Source organism: Syngnathus acus, chromosome 6 (genome assembly GCF_901709675.1).
Source record: "Syngnathus acus chromosome 6, fSynAcu1.2, whole genome shotgun sequence".
In the NCBI taxonomy this organism is placed as follows: domain Eukaryota; kingdom Metazoa; phylum Chordata; class Actinopteri; order Syngnathiformes; family Syngnathidae; genus Syngnathus; species Syngnathus acus.
Window position 1 is genome coordinate 709022 of NC_051092.1, and position 16422 is coordinate 725443.

Genomic DNA, 16422 nt, shown 5'->3' on the forward strand with positions numbered 1-16422 from the left:
AAAAAACAAAGTTACACAAGTCATAAATGTAACAGTGAGCTGCGTTTTTCTAATAACGTGAAGTTTTCAGCTGTTGCGTCGAAGTGACGTCAAGTTTGTCCCTCGACACTCCCCGTAGTGGCGGCAGCTGCTTGGTCTTCAAGCGTTTCACGTCAACTTTGGCCAAAAGAAAACAAAGCAAAAGAAGCAACAGCAAAGGTTTGCTTGACACTTTGGGGGTCTTTGCGGGACATTTTGACACTTTGCATGAACTTTGTGCCACTTGGGTATCGTTGAAGAGACCCCCGTGATCCGCAGAAAACTTGAAAGGTTGCTCGTTGGCTGTTTCCAGTTAGCCGCTCGCCCGTTAGCTTAGCCGTCGCCGCCAGCAGCTTGCTTTGGCAAACTTGAGCAGGTTTGAGGTGGTGTTGCCATTTTGGGCCTTCTCAGGGTTCCAAAGTCACATAAACGCTTGTGGTTTGTCCAAGAAAGCCAAGGTGTCAGACAACAACAAGCTGTCAAACCTTGTTGTTGTTGTTGTTGTGGTGTCGGACGTCACAACTCGTCGACCAGTTGTCATGTATGCAGCCTGTTGATTGTCAACCTGACCAACTGGGGTCTTACTACGAGCTGATGATAGCCTATGTGTTGTGGTTGCGGGCGCAGGGGCGGCAGCCATGGACGACGTCACCCGTCTGATGTCCACAGGAGATGCGGTGAAGATCTGGGACGCGGATTCCATGACGCTACTGGAGCAGTTCAACCCGCACAACAGAAGCCACCCAGTGGCGCAGGCCTGCTGGACGGCAAACAGTATCCTTGGCCGTCGTCGGCGATTGTTGCCGGCTGTCCGTTTCTCCTCCTCGGGTGGCCAACGAACAATACGAGACGGCGAGAATGGCGTAAAGGTACGAGCGTGCGGCGTTTGGAGCTCAGCCATGTCGCCGATTGCGCTCGGAGCGGCGTTTGCTCCTTAACGCCGTTGGCAGATCAGCACGTGGTGAGTGCCAGCAGCTGCGGCGACAAAGTGGCTGTGTCCAGTCTGAAGTCTCCTCACCTTCCTCTGCTGGAGCTGGCCCAGGGGGTGAGCGCACGCCGCCGACCCATCGCCATCCTTTTGGCCGTTGCTCGCTGACGGACGGACGCCCCGGTGTCGTCCCTCGCAGGAAGGCCAGACGCGCATCGCCCTCAGCTCATCCTCACAGTTCGTGGCCAGCGGAGGTCTGGACAACCGCGTCCACATTTGGGACCTGAAGACGTCCAAGCTGCTGCGCTCGCTCGAGGTAAGCCGTCGCTCGCTCTTGGTTTTGCGCTCTCTCGTCTTGACGCCGTCGTGCGCCCAGGAACACACCGATGAGGTGACGTGCGTGTCCTTCAATGCCAACGACAGCCTGCTGGCGTCCGGTTCCTCCAGCGGCCATCTGGTCCTCTACAGTCCCACCACCAACACGCCCAGCAACCCCTTTGGACACGGCAGCCAGCAGGTGGCGCACCATTCTTCCTCTCCATCAGCGGCAAAAAGTTGCTTTCCTTCACTCTGTTGTTTCATTTGACCCCCTGTCTTTCCTCCGCCGTGTTGTCATTGGGCATCAGCCGGTGCGTGACTTGGGCCTGTCGTGCCTCAAACGCTCGCTGCTCGGCAGCGTGTCGGACGGCGGCTGGCTGACGCTGTGGGACGCCAACACGCAGAAAGAGCTGCACGCCTTCCGAGGCGCCCACAAGGCGCCCGGCTCGGCCGTGGCCTTCTCGCCCGCCAGCGAGCTGCTAGTGCTCACCGTCGGCTTGGACAAGAAGATCGTCTGCTACGACACCACCAGCAAGACGTGAGCCCCGTGCCGGCGGCGGTGCCGCCGCATCTCACATTGGCTGTGTTTTCCTTCCCCTTTAGCTTTTGGCGGCAAAGTGATGAAATTAGGCCACAATTCACGTCTGTGTGTTTTGTGTGTGTGTGCGTGCGCACCTTTGGTCAGCGTGGTACGTTGTATCCGTGCGGAGAGCCCGCTGACGTCGGTCACCTTCACTCTGGATGGCTCGGGCGTGCTCGTGGGCTCCGCCCAGGGCGACATCTTGCGCTACGACCTGAGGAACAGCAGCGCCCCCGCCAGGGTGACGCCGGCGCACGCCACCCCCGTCACCAGTCTACGCTTCCAATGCGCCGCCGCCAGACACAAGGTGGCGCCGCTCACTCACCATTCGGCGGTCGGGATCCAGTGAACGAGGGTAAGGCCATGTTGACCACAGCGTTTGTCTTCCTGCAGTCGGGTAGAACATCATCCAGGGTGTCTGGCACCAAGAGCTCCGCCTCCAAACTGTGCGGCGGTCATGTCAGCTCCGCCCTTAGCTCCTCCCCTCCCATAACTGCAGGTACCTTCTCATCGCCTGGGTTCCGCAGGCAGAGCTCAATTCCCAGGTTGCGTTGTTTCCAGCAGGTGGCGCTGAAGCCCAGGCGGACGAACGGCAAGGGGCGGAGCGTCTTCCGGTCACAGACAAGTTCAGCAGCGTTGGACGAAGCAGCCTCGATGTGTTTTCGCCACTACGACAAGGTAGCAACACGCAACGGGGCGTCCGCGAGGCCAAACGTGACGTAAGCAAATGTGCACACAGATGCGGGAGGTAGCGTCAATGAGACATTTGGAGCGGCTCAAGGTGCGCGGCGCCGTCTTGGCATTCTTCGCATGAATGCACGAAGGCCAACCTTGTTGTTCTCATAGCAAACTTGCCGAGCCGAGAGGCGGGGCTTCCTCCCTGTGCCCGCAACAGTCTGGACATGTTCTCGCCGCTCCGAGATGAGACGTTCGACGTCGTCAGCGGGAGGCCGTCGGCGGGACGACTCTTGCGCCCAACCTCGGCCTACCAGACGCCCTCCATCAAGGAGGAGCCGCCGGTCCGAGCCGGTGACCCCGACAAGGCGGTGACTTCAACTTGGCAGTTCAACTTGTGAACATAGATTTGTTTGGCAGGCGGGGGAAACGAGCGGGCCCTCCCCCAACCTGGAGGGCAAGGGTCAGGCTCTGCCCGACTCATCCCAGCCGACCGATCCCAGGCACCCGGCCTCTGCCTTCACTCCCGAGCTGACCGTGAGGAGAGCCAATGGCGTTCAAGCGCAGCTCGATTACGATTCGCCCGTTCTCGGGGCCCCACCTGCGACCGCCGCAGGTACGGCCTTCATTAGATGGGTGGAAGTGGGCGGGGTTGATGGCCGGGGGCCCACTCTTCTTCTTCTTCTGTGGTGGTCAGGCGAGACGGAGGCAGCCAGTGGTGCGACGGCGCCCTTCAGCAGCATCCAGATGAACGCCATCACCAACATCATCCACCAATCGCTGGATGAACTCAGGTCAGCGAGACCACTTGGCTTCCTGCCTTTTTGCACGTCACGTGACTCGCCGTGTCTTATGTGTCACTTGCTGCAGAGACGCGTGCCACCGGGACATCATCAACCTCCAGGTGGAGATGATTCGCCAGTTTTGCATCCAGCTGGTGAGCGAGCGAGCACTGCCACGACGACGGCGGGAGCGAGTCGTGTGAGCCATGCGTGCGCGTGTCTTGCAGAACGAGTTCAACGCGCTGATGTCGGCGCAGCACACGGCCAACGAGGCACTGCTGCAGGAGAACCAGCGGCTCAGGGAGGAAAACCTTCGTCTCAAGACCAACTACTGAAAACGCACTTTGTGTTGATGCTCATTAAAACTTGTCATGTGATCAGCATATCGACTGCAACTTTATTGGCGGCACACTTGCGCATATGAGCAAAGATTTAGTTTTGACTTAAAGGAGGCGGGGTCTATTATAAGTCAATAGAGTTTTTATTTAGAAAGATTTCGTTTTTACTTTGAAAGAAAAGACGACTTCAAGATAGCAGAGGTCAAAGGTCGGCCAGGTCGACTCTACATATGGGGCAGGTGGTGTTGTCCTGACAACGACAAACAACATCAATTTTCGTTCATAGCTTTCCCGAAGCACCTCTGCTTAGCGTGACTTCTCCTGATATGAAAGCAACCGCATGATTGTAATCCATCCTTTTTTCCCTTTTTCTGGTGCATGTGAAAGGGGAGGCGGAGCCCGTTTAACAAAGCAAGTCGCAAAACAAGACAAGCGGCAGCTCACCTGCAGCCAGCGGTCGATGCAGGCCACGTGGTAGTCGTGGAAACACGGCAGCATCCTCAGACGCTCGCCGTCGTCGTAGTCGCCAAAGCAGATCTGACACCTGGCGGGCCAACTGCACATGAGCACGGAAAGAGGGCGCCGCCGCCGCCGCCGCCGCCACACTCACCCGGCGTTGCCGGCGCCCGACTGGAAACGCTTGATGGGGAAGCGCAGGACGTGCTCTCGTGTGAGCTTCTTGGACACCACGGCGCCTTGCTGCTCCTCCAGCGCCAGGAGAGCCTGCGGGCCAAGCGCACACACGCACGCTCAGCAAAAAGGCCAACCGCACCGGCATCGGCCCGCCGCACGCTCACCTCGTAGTCGTCCTCGTAGAAATCGTCCTCGGTCCTCCAACGGCGGCCTCTGCCCGGCGGCGGCGACGAACGGGGCTGCGGACGGAGTCGACGGCCATTTCCCAAAACGCTCACATTTCGCTTGATTGGCCAAACAAGGATTCCTTCATTACCCTTTGATGATGCTGGTGCAACTGCGCCTCCTCTTGGTCAAACTGAGCCTGTGCATGCAAACAGGACGTCAGTAGTGAGCTGGTGATGGATGACATGGGTAGGTAACACGAGAAAAGGCCACGCCCACCTGCAGGCTTCGTGCAAACGCTTCATCTTCTTCCATCTGTGCCGCGCAAACCAACTGGATGTCGTCGTCGTCGTCGATGAGGACCGCCTCATGTTCCGCCACCGCTGCATGCAAAAGTGAAAGGGACTCCAATTGGCATGGCGAGCATAAAAGAACTGGCTGAAGGATTTTCTCAAAACATTTCACGACGTCACTCTTTACCTGTTGAGACATCGCCACACTCGCCTCTCAGCCACCTCTTCTCCGCCGCCGTCAGGAAGGACAATGGGTTTGACGGCGTGCCGACCGCCGGTCTCATCGCCGGCGTTACGCGGGAGGGGGAGGAGGTGGATGAGGAGGATGACGACGCGGCTGAAGGTGAGCAGGACGAGGAAGACGAGGAGGTGTCCAGCCAGTCGTCGTCGGGAAACAGCGTTCGAGAAGAGACGGCCGCAGAGCCACGTCCCGGTGACGCCCTCGCCACCTTCCTGCGTTTAGCTGGCCTGGACGTGCCGGCGGTGGCGTGGGAATGTTTCACGCGCCCTGCTGAAAGCCGCGTCATCACCTGTGGACCGGCGAGGAGACGCCGTGAATTCTGTCAATTCTGGTACGAGGAATCGATTTAGATGTGATGACCGGAGCGAGCCAACAGACGGTTTTGGACTCACCGAGCTGGACGCGTCCTCTGCAAGACGTGCGGATCGCCTGGTCTTGCTTCGAAGCGGGCTGACCAGTAACAAGTAAACACAATACGAACAACCACAACAACCATTAAGACAGGGCTCGTCCGTTTTCCTTGGGCTAATTGATCGTGCTGAGCAGGTGGCGATGCCTACCTGGGCGTCTCTGGGACGACAAGCGACATCTGGTCCATGAGGAAAGCTCGGTCCAGTCGGTCGTCTTCAGAACCGCTCCAGTCGGACGTGAACGGAGACTCCATTCGCTAAATCGCAAACATCACCCATACTCGGTGACAAGGTTCAAGTTAAGTGACAGCGAATCATTTCATCAAGTGTGACGGCGCCGTTCTTCCCCGAAAGCACTTTCAATCAAGGCGAAGGTACTAGCGGCTAACATTGTTAGCATCGCGAGAAAGCAAAAGTAGTGAAATGTCCGAATCAACAACATTTAAATCGGAATAAATGTGATACTTGCCGACGCTGATCAAATTGGTGGATTTAGAAAACGATTTATACGAATGTTTAGAGTGAAAAGCAAGAATATAGATATATATGAATAACCAGTTTACCAGGTCCAGACAGGAAGTAAAAATGTATTTTTCAGCCCACAAACTGCCCGAACTTTGGAAATATTTTAAAATGTTCTCCGCTGGCACATCATTGTCCTTTCATCGACTCGTCATAAACGCGAAATAGTCGGTTGGAATTTGAACGTGTGCAACAGCTTAATGTGCTCCTCCACGAACACTTGACACATGAATGGTTCCGTCTGTGTACCGCTCCAACATCCACGCTTCCAAAGGTAGTTAGTTACACGTACGGTCTTTATTCTTTGACTGACTGCCAACACGGGAGACGAGACACAAGTGGACATACGAACAGCAGGCCTCCTAAGACTGAATTGCTGTGAAAACTTGACCTGTTATTTCTTTAATTAATACAAATAAAGTGAAGTAAGGAATCACAGGAAAATGACAACAAATGAAGTTGAGGTTGAATAGGTTTTATTCCCTAAAACAGGATGAAACAGTTGAATCGTTTTTTTCCCCTCAAACTGGATGATGCCCTAACATGGCCAATAAACTTCTTGAAACGTTTGTACTTTTTCTCTTACAACAGTGCCACCTAGAGGTGGCTCGAGCAACCAAAAACAACTCTCAAGCGCTTTACCTCCTCTTTACAACAGTGAACAGAAGCTGAAGGAACGTGCATGTTCAAATAGAGAAAAAGATGAGGCTGGGAACTTGGGCAAACTGAGATGAGCTGGGAGTCTAGAAAAGCATGGTCTGCAGGGACTTGCGCACGGACGCCATTTCCTGTTGTTGCTGCAAAAGGACAAAATTGAAGATGGGTTCACGCGGCAGTCAGCGCGAGGACTCGACTCGGCTCGACTCACGGTGTCCATGAGGATCTTCTTCTGCATGGTGGCCATCTCCTTCCTTAGCTCTTGCTGCGCCCGATGCATGACTTCATCTTGGTTCTTCTCCATCTCTTCCATGTTCTGCTCACGCCCAATGCCACCAACAAAAAGCAAAAAGAAGAACAAGACTTCCTTCAAGCGTTTTAACGTGCCACATGCTTCCTTCTCAACGAGCTGCGTTGAAGCAAATGTGTTGAAAGTTCCCGCAGCTGAGGAGGTCATTGAATAAAATGAACAAGACCAACGTTGCCAAATGACAGAAGAAGGTGCAAAGTTGTTGGTTTGACCTTGACAAAGTTCTTGAAGAGCTCTTGCATGGCCTCTATTTTCTGCGTCTGAAGAATTTTGCTCTGCTGGACCACCTTCTGCTGCTGGCGTATCAGAGTCTGAACACACACACCCGACATGTCACATGGAATGGAGAAGTGCGTGAGCCAAGAAAATATCGAAGAGGCTTTGAAATTGTTTTGATTCATGGCATTTTGAATATGTGACATTTAGTCCTATTTTGAACTTTTCATTTTATTTCCATGTCTCATACGTTGAGTGTGCGCTCGCCTACATTGAACTTCTCCTCCTGGTCCTTGATTTGCTGCATTTCCAGCTGCCATTGGTCCGAAACCGACGACAATTGCTGAGAATAGTCCTGAGTCATCTTCTGCCTGCGCACACGCACGACAGAAGCACCCAGACGTGGTTGGATGACAACGTCTGGTTGGGGCTCATATTGTCAAACCTCTGTTTGTGGTAGTTGTTCCACAGTTGCTCCATTTTCTGCTGCCCTCCATTCATGTAAGTCTTGGTCAGACTTTCCAGACGCTTGCGCTTGGTGAGCATCACCTTGTTGATGTCGGCTGCATTCGCACACACCGCATTAGAATGAATGAATATCATTTTTCAACCTATAACTGATGAAATATGAGCAAGGTTTGACCATTGAAAATGCTTTTCTTACCCCCAAAGCGCTCCAACATGCTGTGAACTTCAACCCTACGCAATCAAGATTGAGTTCATTAGCAAATCGTTTTCAAAAGTAATAAAAGATGAAATAATGAATCGAGCAACTTCTCTAGCTACCCAACAGGGACTCCAGTGTCTTCATCTTTAAAGTCGTCAGCAACTCTTTTCCTCGATGGAGCTTTGTCCTGACTTGGAGTTTTCTCCTCGGAGGCTATTTGGAAGGAAAACGAAAAAAAGGGAGCAAATGTTTGTGAGCAGGTGTAAAGCACATTTACCTTCCCCGAGGTCGTCTTCGGAGCCGCAGTGGAGCGCTTTCTTCTTGGCAACTGGAGAAAAGTCAAAGACTTTACTCATCGCTTCTTCGGAGAGCTTCTTCTTCTTCATTCGTTTGCCGGTCGACATTTTCGAGAAGTTCGCTCAGCTAACGTTAGCGGCGGCTAATGCTAGCTAGGCGCGCGGTGCTAATGGCGGGGATAAATGTGAACTGAACCTGTGAAATGTCACTTTTTTTGGTCGCTTTTGTCCTAACGCAACGCTTAAACTCGAACTTCGATGCTGGGCGGCTTTGGAGCGTAGTTTGCAGTAAGCCGAGCCAGCAAATGAAGCCACCTGCCTCCACCTGCCTCCCGCCAGAAGACGCTTCGACTACGGCCTTTCGATGTTGAGTCACCCTGAAATTGACCAACAAGCGGGAAATTTTGCTAACAAATAAAATAAAAATAAACACAACAAAAACTGTACACGTTTGTGTCTTATGAATCATGTCTTAGGCTAAATCAAGATTTTTACTGTCCCATGACAAATTAAATATTTTTAAAAACTATTGTGGAAAAAAGACTTCATGGTTTTTTGGCAGTGATAACGATCACGGAAGTACACCACAAATTTTATTGACCAAAATAAAATGTGAACATGTTGAATCAATGTGATTTCATTCAAGAGTTTTCAGTAAGAGTGTAAAAAAACAATCAATTTCATAAATACATTTAAAAAAAAACATCTTCCTGAAGGACACCTTGATAGGCAATGGATATTAAGATACGCCGTGGCAACACGTAAATGGTGTTGTCAGAGTAGCCAAGGCGCTTTCAATCGACACCGGTTGTCATCTGGCTGTGGAAGCACAAAATGGCGGCTCAGATGTCAAACTTTTCTTCACAAACAAAATGTCCGTTCTCTTCGTAATCGTCGCGTGTGACCACCATCTCCTCGTAGTCGGGGTCGTTTGCCAGCAGCTTCCCTCCTTGCCACGCGTACGTGATGGGACTGTTGCCAAAGAAAAACAACACAAGTCCGTCATAAAATCTCAGCCTCTCGCACAGAAAGGAAATCTCGCGCCAGCCACGTGGACTTGAATGAAATGCGTAAGTACGAGCAGCGCGACTCACTTGTCAGGCAGCGTGACCTTGACGGGAACGTGAGCGGGAACCAGAGCGCGAAGTTCAGCTTCCAGGCGCTCCCGGAAGCCCGGAAACAAAACGTTGCCTCCAGTCAGGATGATGTTGCCGTACATGTGAGGCTGCATGTCTGCGCACATACGCACACAGGATGCCCGTTGGAGCCTTGCTGCCTCAAACGTGCCCCCCAAATCCCTTTCCCAGGAGGCGGAGCCGGAAGCGAGCAAGACCTTGAGACAGAGAGCGGACCGAGTCCACGATGGCCTCGGGAATGCCCATCTCCTGGATGCCGACGTCGGAAGGGTGGAAGAGGATTTCGGGAACAGCGAAGCGCTCGTTGGCCAGCCTGAGGATCTGCTCGCCCGTCTTGTACTTGCCGCTCGGCACCACCTGCTCGGCTGGCTGGCGGACGACGCAAAAGCGGGTGAGGTCGGGCGCCGACGGCGAGGCCGCGGCGGACGAGAGCGCCCGCTCACCTTGCAGAAGCCCTTTTTGATGCCGCTGAAATCGGGCAGCACGTAGTCCCTCATCACCGTGTTGTCCAGACCCTTCAGCCTGCAAGCAGCAGCGCACGCGTTGGTTCACCTTCCGCTCGCCGCATTGGCGTGAGCTCAAAGAAACCGTGAGGCCGACTTACTGTGCGACAGCCATGTCCCGGTAGAAGTCCTGGGACACAAAGCATACGTCCTCCTTCACCTGGTTGATCACGTGGGTCTCGTCCATCACGTGCAGCTGCCTGCAAAAAGGCACGCTCGGCTCGGCTCGTCTCGTCTCGGCAACCCGGCTGACGAGTCGCTGCACTTGATTCAGGCAGCCTTACCGATAAGAGATGATTTCTTTCAGGTGATTGGTCAGCAGCTTCCCTCCTACGTTAATCCTAACAGAAGGACAACATCATCGTCATCACAACACAAACAATTCAAGTTACAACAATTCTGAATACCCCCCCAGAAAAATCCTCAAATGAGCAAGTCAGGTGGGGGGGGAAAAAAAGGAATGGTGGAATGGACGGGTCTCTGCTCTGTTTGGGAAATGTATCTAAATTTACATCACCCATCGCTCACCTGCGGATGGCGTCCTTCATTCTGCTGCCGCGGCAGTAGGGGGCGATGTGCGTAAAGGAGAAGCCGCTGTCCACCACCAGGCAGCACAGCTCGTAAGGTTCCGAGCGGAAGTATCGGCGAGCGCTCAGAGAGCCCGCTGAGCGGCAAAGAGCGTCAACACAGGCAAAGAGCGTCCGGCGGCCACCGTCCACGCTCACCGTTGATCCTGAGAGCCGACTGGAAATGGTACTCCTCAAACAGGATCTCGTTCATGGACTCCTGGATGGACGTGAAGTTGAAGTAAGGCTCGCTGATGATGATGCTGCTGTCTGCAAAGTCCACCTGGAGACAACCCCCTAAGATGACGTGAACCACGCAAGAAGTGCGGGAAGAAGAGAAACGCGCTGGGCGGGTAAATGAGCCCACCTTGAACATTTCTTTGCCAAACAAATGATCCCAAACTTTCCTCTGGACGTCCCAGTTGACCAGGTAGCCCTGAGGAGGAAAGAAGGTGGTCGTCATCTCTGTGCATGTCATGATTCTGGGTGGGGACGCCTTGACCTTCTGGAAGGGCAGGATGTAGAAGAGTGCCGAGGGATCTTTGATCTCATCCAGCTGGTTGGCGGTGAACGTTTTCATGCGGGAGGTCTTGGAGCGAAACTGGCAATTGGGAATGACGCTGGAAAGCAAAAACGGACACGAGAGCATTTTAGCATTGCAGCAAGTAGTATCAGGGAACGTCGTTAATACAGATAAATCTGACTTGACTCAAAATGCTTTAAAATCGCTTTGTAGTGTTGCATATAAAAATGTTTTACTCGAGTGATGACTGGAAGATTCCGCTCACAGTCGCTGGATTCATCAGCACGTTGGGTGAATGTTTGAAAGCGTTTATGAACGGCTCTGCTCGGTCGGAAAATGATTGTTGACTAAAACGCGTCGCGTGCTAACAAAAGCTAACCTGCAAAGGCAGGCTCACCTGACGTCCTCCAAGCTGTATCCAATTTTTGCCGTGTAGGCTCCGTTGTCCAACACTAAAGTGGCCATTTCAATTCCAAAGTAATGCCTTAAAGCGTCATCTCATCACAACACATTCAAAATAAGCTGGTGCGCTCGTTTCATGGTGAGTTTGGGTCATTTCCTGTTTCCTGCGCTTCTCTACGCTCATTGGCCGATACGTCAGAACACGTCAGAACGCGTCAGCCAGTCAGAAGGGAGCGCCACATCAAGTCCCGCAAACAAGTCGTCCGGACGGAAACACAAACGTCCAAACACGGCATGCGGAATGATTTCAAAATAATAATGATAATAAAATAAGAATAATTTGCAACAGTAAGAGCATCGCAAGTTAAATTAGTTCTTAAATGATTAATAGGCAAAAGTAAAAACCTGCTAAAGTAAAAATGTCACAAATGTCATCACAAGAAGAACAGCAGATTCTGATAACATTTTTACTCTTTAACATAAAAGTAAAAGTCAATATTCAGGAGGCACAACGTAAAGCCCCGCCTCCATTCGAAATGACATAAATACAAAGTGTTGTCTGGTGTCAATTGTCTTTTAAGGCAACACGTGTGGGACGCCGCCGCGTCAGGTCGCCAAAATAAAAAAAACACTCGGGTGCCTGACAAAGATGTTGAAGAACCGTGTGACGAACGTAGCGAGCGCTTCCCAGTCGAGCAAACGTGGTCAAAGACGTTCACAGTCTACATGATGGCCCCGATATGTCCGGAGTGCGTGTCCGCGGAGAGCATGACGGACCTCTGGTCCAGAAGTTCCCTTTCCCGGCCCAGCGCCGCCCTCTCCAGCTCCAGCAGGGCGCGATCCCGCTCCAGCGCCACCCGTTCCCTCTCCAGCCACTCGCGCTCCGCTCTTGCCGACGCCCGCTCTTGGTCCAGTGCCATCCGCTCCTGCTCCAAGGCCGCTCGCTGCTGCTCCAGGACAGCCCGGTCCTCACCGCCCCCCACCGGCGGCTCGGGCCCGCCGACGGGGACCGGGAGGGGGGCGCCGTCGCACACCAGGCGACCCTCCATGGCGTCGTTCATCAGGTGGAACCACGGCCAGGAAGCGGCGCCCTCCGCCATGTTGTCCATACCCGTGGGGGGGTACTTCAGGTCCTTGGAACCGCGTGACATTGTCAGTGTGACATTAGGACAGGTGCTGATGACATCATGATGAGGCGTACCTTAAACCTGCGTTTGAGATTGTCCCACTTTTTGGCCACCTGGTAGGTGGACACCTTCCCTTGGAGGTCCAGCTGCTGGATGATGGCCCTGACGCGCAAACACAGGCGAGGTGGTCACGAGGATCTCGACAGTCCGCAGGGCGGCCTTCTTACTTCCAAGCGGCCTTGGCGGCGTTCCTCCTGCCGGTGAAGAGATCCTCGTTGGCGGCTCTCAGCGTGATCAAGCGCCGAGTGTCCTGCTCACTCACTGCGTCAAGAACAAATTTGTGACCATCATGGAAAATAAAAAAAACAATCATGATTATTTGGGTTGGTATTGAAATCTGCACAGAAATAATAGCCGTAATGTACTTTTGTAGGCGAGCTCGGGAGGGGCAGCGCATTCCTCTCCGCTGGCGTCGATGTAGGTGATGCTGTCATCGGAGCGGCAGAGGTCGGCGACCGCTCGGGCGTCGTCCATCTCGTAGATGGCCGCCTCCGGGGCGTCGGCCGAGGGGGGCGAACCCGAGACGGCGTCGTCCTCGCCGCTCCAGACCGGCGCCACCTGGACCCCCTTGCCCGCGAGCCGACCCTCCAGGGCGTCGCTCATCAGCTGGAACCACGGCCAGGACGCCGCTCCGCCTTGGGGCTCCGCCCCCTGAGGGGGGAACTTCAGGTCCTGGATCAAACGCGACAGCCAACATTTCGGACGGCTAGCGTAAGCAGCGCGAGCAGCTAAAGGAGGCGAGCTCACCTTGAACTTGGTCTTGAGGTTGTCCCACTTCTTGGCCACCTGATCGGGTGTGATCTTTCCCGTCAGACCCATCTCCTTCACGATGGCCCTGCACAGAAGCGACGGGCATCAGGGCAGGTGACAAGGCGGGACGCTCGGCCTGTGGCTCACACACTGGGCCCGGACCTCCAGGCGGGCTTGGCGCTGTTCCTGCGTCCTGTGAAGAGGGCTTCGTTGGCGGCTCGCAGCTCCACCAGTTTTCGGATGTCCTCATCCGTCACTGGTCAATACAACGCGACGACAGTGAGAAAGAAATCTAGCGGGACCAAACGTACGGGCGGCGGTCTTACGTCTGTAGCCGAGGTCGGCCACGCTGCGCCGGAGGTCGCCCAAAGCCAAGGAAGCGCTTTTGTCGTGGCCGCAGATCAGCATGTCCAACTCCGACTCGCTGAGGAACTCGGCCATCCCGGTGCGACTCCTGCGGGCTCGCTTCCTCGGCGCCGGCGACAGCAGCATCTCGCAGTCTTCGTCCTCGGCGACGAAGACGGGCGCCAAAGCGGGCGCGGCACCCGCCAGACGCCCCTCCATGGCGTCGTCCATGCTCTGGAACCACGGCCACGAGCTCGGGTTGGACTCCACGCCGCGCGAGGGGAACTTCAGCTCCTGTGGTAAACCGTCAAGGTCCGAGGCTCTTGTGACTCACTGATGGCGGTGTTGCGTGGCTTTTGGATTAGCGCGACAGTACAATCAAGTTTCTTGTACGTGGCTTCACCTTGTAGCGCCTCTTCAGGTTGTCCCACTTCTTGGCCAGCTGCTCGGTGCTCAGCTTGCCCTGAAGGCCCAGCTCGTGGAGCACGGCCCTGCCGACACACACTCAAATAAATGAGACAAAATGCTTCATGCACGCCCGTCTCCTCCCATTTCCCGCTCATGATATGGTTTTAAACGTAAGCAGCTCACCTCCACGCCAGCTTGGCGGAGTTTTTCTTGCCGGTGAAGATGGCCTCGTTGGCGGCGCGAATTTTGATGAGACGTTCTGTCTCCTCTTCTGACACTGGTGGTGCAAAGAAGCCCATGATGTCACCACACTGCACATGATGTACGCCTTCTATAGACTGGCTGATGACATCATTGCATCGCTCGGGCCTACTTTTGTAGGAGCACTCGCTCATCCTCCTCCAGCCCACGGGAAGACCCTCGGCAGACTCGCCGCCGTCCGCGCTCTCTGCGGCAGCCGAGTCGTCCATCTCGGTCTTGATGAGGAACTCCAGGACGTCGTTGTCGTCGTCCCGCCGCCGACCGTCGCCGGGCAGGCCCAGCGCCATGCGGCTGTTGTACAGGCGACCGCGCATGGCGTCGTCCATCATGCGGAACCACGGCCACGACTCGGCGCCGCCGCCCGGCTGCTCCCCATCCGCCGATTGGTCGGGCTGCTTCAGGTCCTGCGTGCGCACGCAGAGTGGGGTCACGCCGCGTTAGCCGCGCCGACACCGCGGCGCTGATCCTCGTACCTTGTATTTGGAGCGCAGGTTGTCCCACTTTTTGGCGATCTGCTCAGCTGTCAACTTCCCTTGCAGGTCCAAAGCCCTCAAGATGACGCTGGACAGGAAAAAGCGGTTCACATCGCCTGCACGTCCGTTCTCAGCATTTGGTGAAATGGAAGGCCATGCTAACTGTTTCATTTATGTTAGCGTTAAGCTGGTGTTTTATGCTCAAAAGTTGTAGATGTTTATGTCAAATGTCTCAAAGCAAAAGATTGGAAAGCAACTTTCAAGGGGGATTCAAGGCACACCTTCTAAATGTGTGTTCGTATTGTGTACCTCCAAGCTATCTTGGCAGAGTTTCTCTTTCCGGTGAAGAGAAGTTCGTTGGAGGCTCTGAACTTGATTAACCGCCTGATGTCATCCTCGCTCACTGTGGAGGTCAAAGTTCAAAGTTAAGCAGCTGGAGGAAGGAAGGAAGGAAGCAAGTATGGCAGGAAGGAAGAGAAGCTAGCTTGTTACTTTTATACGAGTCCTCCGTCAAGTTGGGGCTGAAGGCGTCCATCATCGTCGCAGTCAAGCGACGACAAGCAGGCGCCTGTCGTCTTGTACTTCCGCTAAGCGCTTGGCCGCGCTCCGTCCATCGCCGAGCGGGTGCGCTCGCTCGAACCACACAGTCGAACCTTCTCCTTCCTTCCTGCTCGGCTGTTAAGTGGCTAAAGCTTGCGAACGACGGGACGACGCAGCAGACCGCCGGCCGGCGATTGACGGCTACGGTCTTCCTTCTCGCAGCACTCCGCGTAACGACCGGACCGAAGAAAACAGTAAGCACCCGGGAGCGTCGGCAATTCGAAGGCGCGCTCCTTTCGTCGTGCAGGAAGGAGGCCGTTGCTCACGTGACCTGCGCTTAGGCGGAACCGGAGGGGAGGGGAGGGACAGTTTCCACGCACTTCCCAGCATGCTTTGCAGCGCTTGCCGTTGTTGTGCCAAAGTAGTGAACATTTGTTTCCCCTGCCGCGGGAGCGCGCACGCCTTGTTTGGAAAGCGGTGGAAAGCAATAAAAACATGAAGAACACACGTTTGCGTCAGTCAATTTTCATTTTTAGAAAGGGTTTCTTTCATTTTATTTCTTTAAGTTCATTCACGCTCTGCTGTTGACACGAGGTGCGTTCAAAGACCAATCGTACAGACGGAACACTTATCTACTTCACCAAAAAGCAACGATATAATTAATTACGTGAGCTCTTTGCATAAACCTCGATGCAAAGGAGCTCCACTTTTTGGGGAGCATTACATTATACAAGGAGTATATATTACAAAGTAGACCTTATACTTAATTGTGATCATCATACATCCATTTTTATTATTCAGGTATTTTCAAAGCAACTTAATATTTTTGCATTTATTAATTTGCATTATAATTAAATGCTGACACTACAGCAATGTAAAAAGTGTTCGTTTAAGAAAAAGATACGCACGTTTTGTGATTTGAGTGAATTGATTTGAATGAATGATTGAGACAGAATTTCAGCTCTGAAGGCTCCTTTTGTCCCAAGCAAAGTGACAGGTGGTGGGACAGAAATTGTAACAGAAACTCTATAAAAATGTCAACCCGTGAGAATTTGTGCCCCCCTCCTCATTTAAAACTGAGTCCTGGACATCGACTGACTCTTTCTCTGTCTTCCTCGGGGTGTGTTCAGGTAGTGTGGCAAATTTGAACTCCTTCCCAGCCCAAAATTACATATTGTTGTCAAACTACAGTGATGTCGTGGAATATTGAACCCCTTTTGTCCGATGATTTCCACGTCCGCCAAAAACAAAATAATGAATTACAAGATTGTTTAACATC

At 53.6% G+C, this 16422-nt stretch overlaps 5 protein-coding genes across 8 annotated transcripts; 1 reads left to right on the forward strand and 4 right to left on the reverse strand.

The window, feature by feature from the left end:
• Nucleotides 1-94: 94 nt before the first annotated feature.
• On the forward strand, nucleotides 95-3684 carry nedd1 (NEDD1 gamma-tubulin ring complex targeting factor). 3 transcript variants are annotated; one of them, XM_037253189.1, is made up of 15 exons: nucleotides 95-198; nucleotides 646-792; nucleotides 969-1063; nucleotides 1146-1262; nucleotides 1323-1463; nucleotides 1573-1802; nucleotides 1950-2151; nucleotides 2238-2343; nucleotides 2406-2522; nucleotides 2584-2625; nucleotides 2691-2890; nucleotides 2940-3135; nucleotides 3217-3313; nucleotides 3390-3456; nucleotides 3529-3684. In XM_037253189.1, exons 2-15 carry the CDS (start codon nucleotides 657-659, stop codon nucleotides 3634-3636), a joined length of 1854 nt encoding a protein of 617 aa, XP_037109084.1. In that variant the 5' UTR covers nucleotides 95-198; nucleotides 646-656; the 3' UTR covers nucleotides 3637-3684. The 3 variants fall into 3 exon arrangements, with proteins under 3 accessions (XP_037109084.1, XP_037109085.1, XP_037109086.1); XM_037253190.1 differs by having other exon boundaries at nucleotides 2691-2887; XM_037253191.1 differs by having other exon boundaries at nucleotides 2409-2522.
• An 82-nt stretch (nucleotides 3685-3766) lies between these two features.
• si:ch211-59o9.10 (uncharacterized protein LOC561841 homolog) lies at nucleotides 3767-6115 on the reverse strand. 2 transcript variants are annotated; one of them, XM_037253204.1, is made up of 10 exons: nucleotides 5945-6114; nucleotides 5532-5638; nucleotides 5364-5421; nucleotides 4918-5260; nucleotides 4717-4820; nucleotides 4589-4636; nucleotides 4437-4523; nucleotides 4250-4362; nucleotides 4084-4183; nucleotides 3767-3889 (listed from the first exon to the last, which is right to left on the reverse strand). In XM_037253204.1, the coding sequence occupies exons 2-10, from the start codon at nucleotides 5633-5635 to the stop codon at nucleotides 3842-3844; spliced, it is 1005 nt and encodes a 334-aa protein (XP_037109099.1). In that variant the 5' UTR covers nucleotides 5636-5638; nucleotides 5945-6114; the 3' UTR covers nucleotides 3767-3841. The 2 variants fall into 2 exon arrangements, with proteins under 2 accessions (XP_037109099.1, XP_037109098.1); XM_037253203.1 differs by having other exon boundaries at nucleotides 3767-4183; nucleotides 5945-6115.
• Nucleotides 6116-6357: 242 nt separating this feature from the next.
• sycp3 (synaptonemal complex protein 3) lies at nucleotides 6358-8299 on the reverse strand. Its single transcript, XM_037253213.1, has 8 exons — nucleotides 8031-8299; nucleotides 7873-7966; nucleotides 7751-7785; nucleotides 7532-7649; nucleotides 7358-7457; nucleotides 7083-7181; nucleotides 6772-6876; nucleotides 6358-6700 (listed from the first exon to the last, which is right to left on the reverse strand). Exons 1-8 carry the CDS (start codon nucleotides 8155-8157, stop codon nucleotides 6647-6649), a joined length of 732 nt encoding a protein of 243 aa, XP_037109108.1. The 5' UTR covers nucleotides 8158-8299; the 3' UTR covers nucleotides 6358-6646.
• Nucleotides 8300-8613: 314 nt separating this feature from the next.
• On the reverse strand, nucleotides 8614-11392 carry actr6 (actin related protein 6). The gene is made up of 11 exons (XM_037253201.1): nucleotides 11175-11392; nucleotides 10757-10874; nucleotides 10622-10690; nucleotides 10414-10537; nucleotides 10217-10352; nucleotides 9973-10029; nucleotides 9790-9888; nucleotides 9629-9707; nucleotides 9383-9554; nucleotides 9144-9282; nucleotides 8614-9021 (listed from the first exon to the last, which is right to left on the reverse strand). The coding sequence occupies exons 1-11, from the start codon at nucleotides 11240-11242 to the stop codon at nucleotides 8892-8894; spliced, it is 1191 nt and encodes a 396-aa protein (XP_037109096.1). The 5' UTR covers nucleotides 11243-11392; the 3' UTR covers nucleotides 8614-8891.
• Nucleotides 11393-11539: 147 nt separating this feature from the next.
• Nucleotides 11540-15482, reverse strand: LOC119123845. Its single transcript, XM_037253179.1, has 13 exons — nucleotides 15096-15482; nucleotides 14913-15006; nucleotides 14604-14691; nucleotides 14243-14534; nucleotides 14053-14146; nucleotides 13865-13952; nucleotides 13443-13755; nucleotides 13279-13372; nucleotides 13114-13201; nucleotides 12732-13038; nucleotides 12534-12627; nucleotides 12381-12468; nucleotides 11540-12312 (listed from the first exon to the last, which is right to left on the reverse strand). The coding sequence occupies exons 1-13, from the start codon at nucleotides 15139-15141 to the stop codon at nucleotides 11902-11904; spliced, it is 2097 nt and encodes a 698-aa protein (XP_037109074.1). The 5' UTR covers nucleotides 15142-15482; the 3' UTR covers nucleotides 11540-11901.
• Nucleotides 15483-16422: the final 940 nt, after the last annotated feature.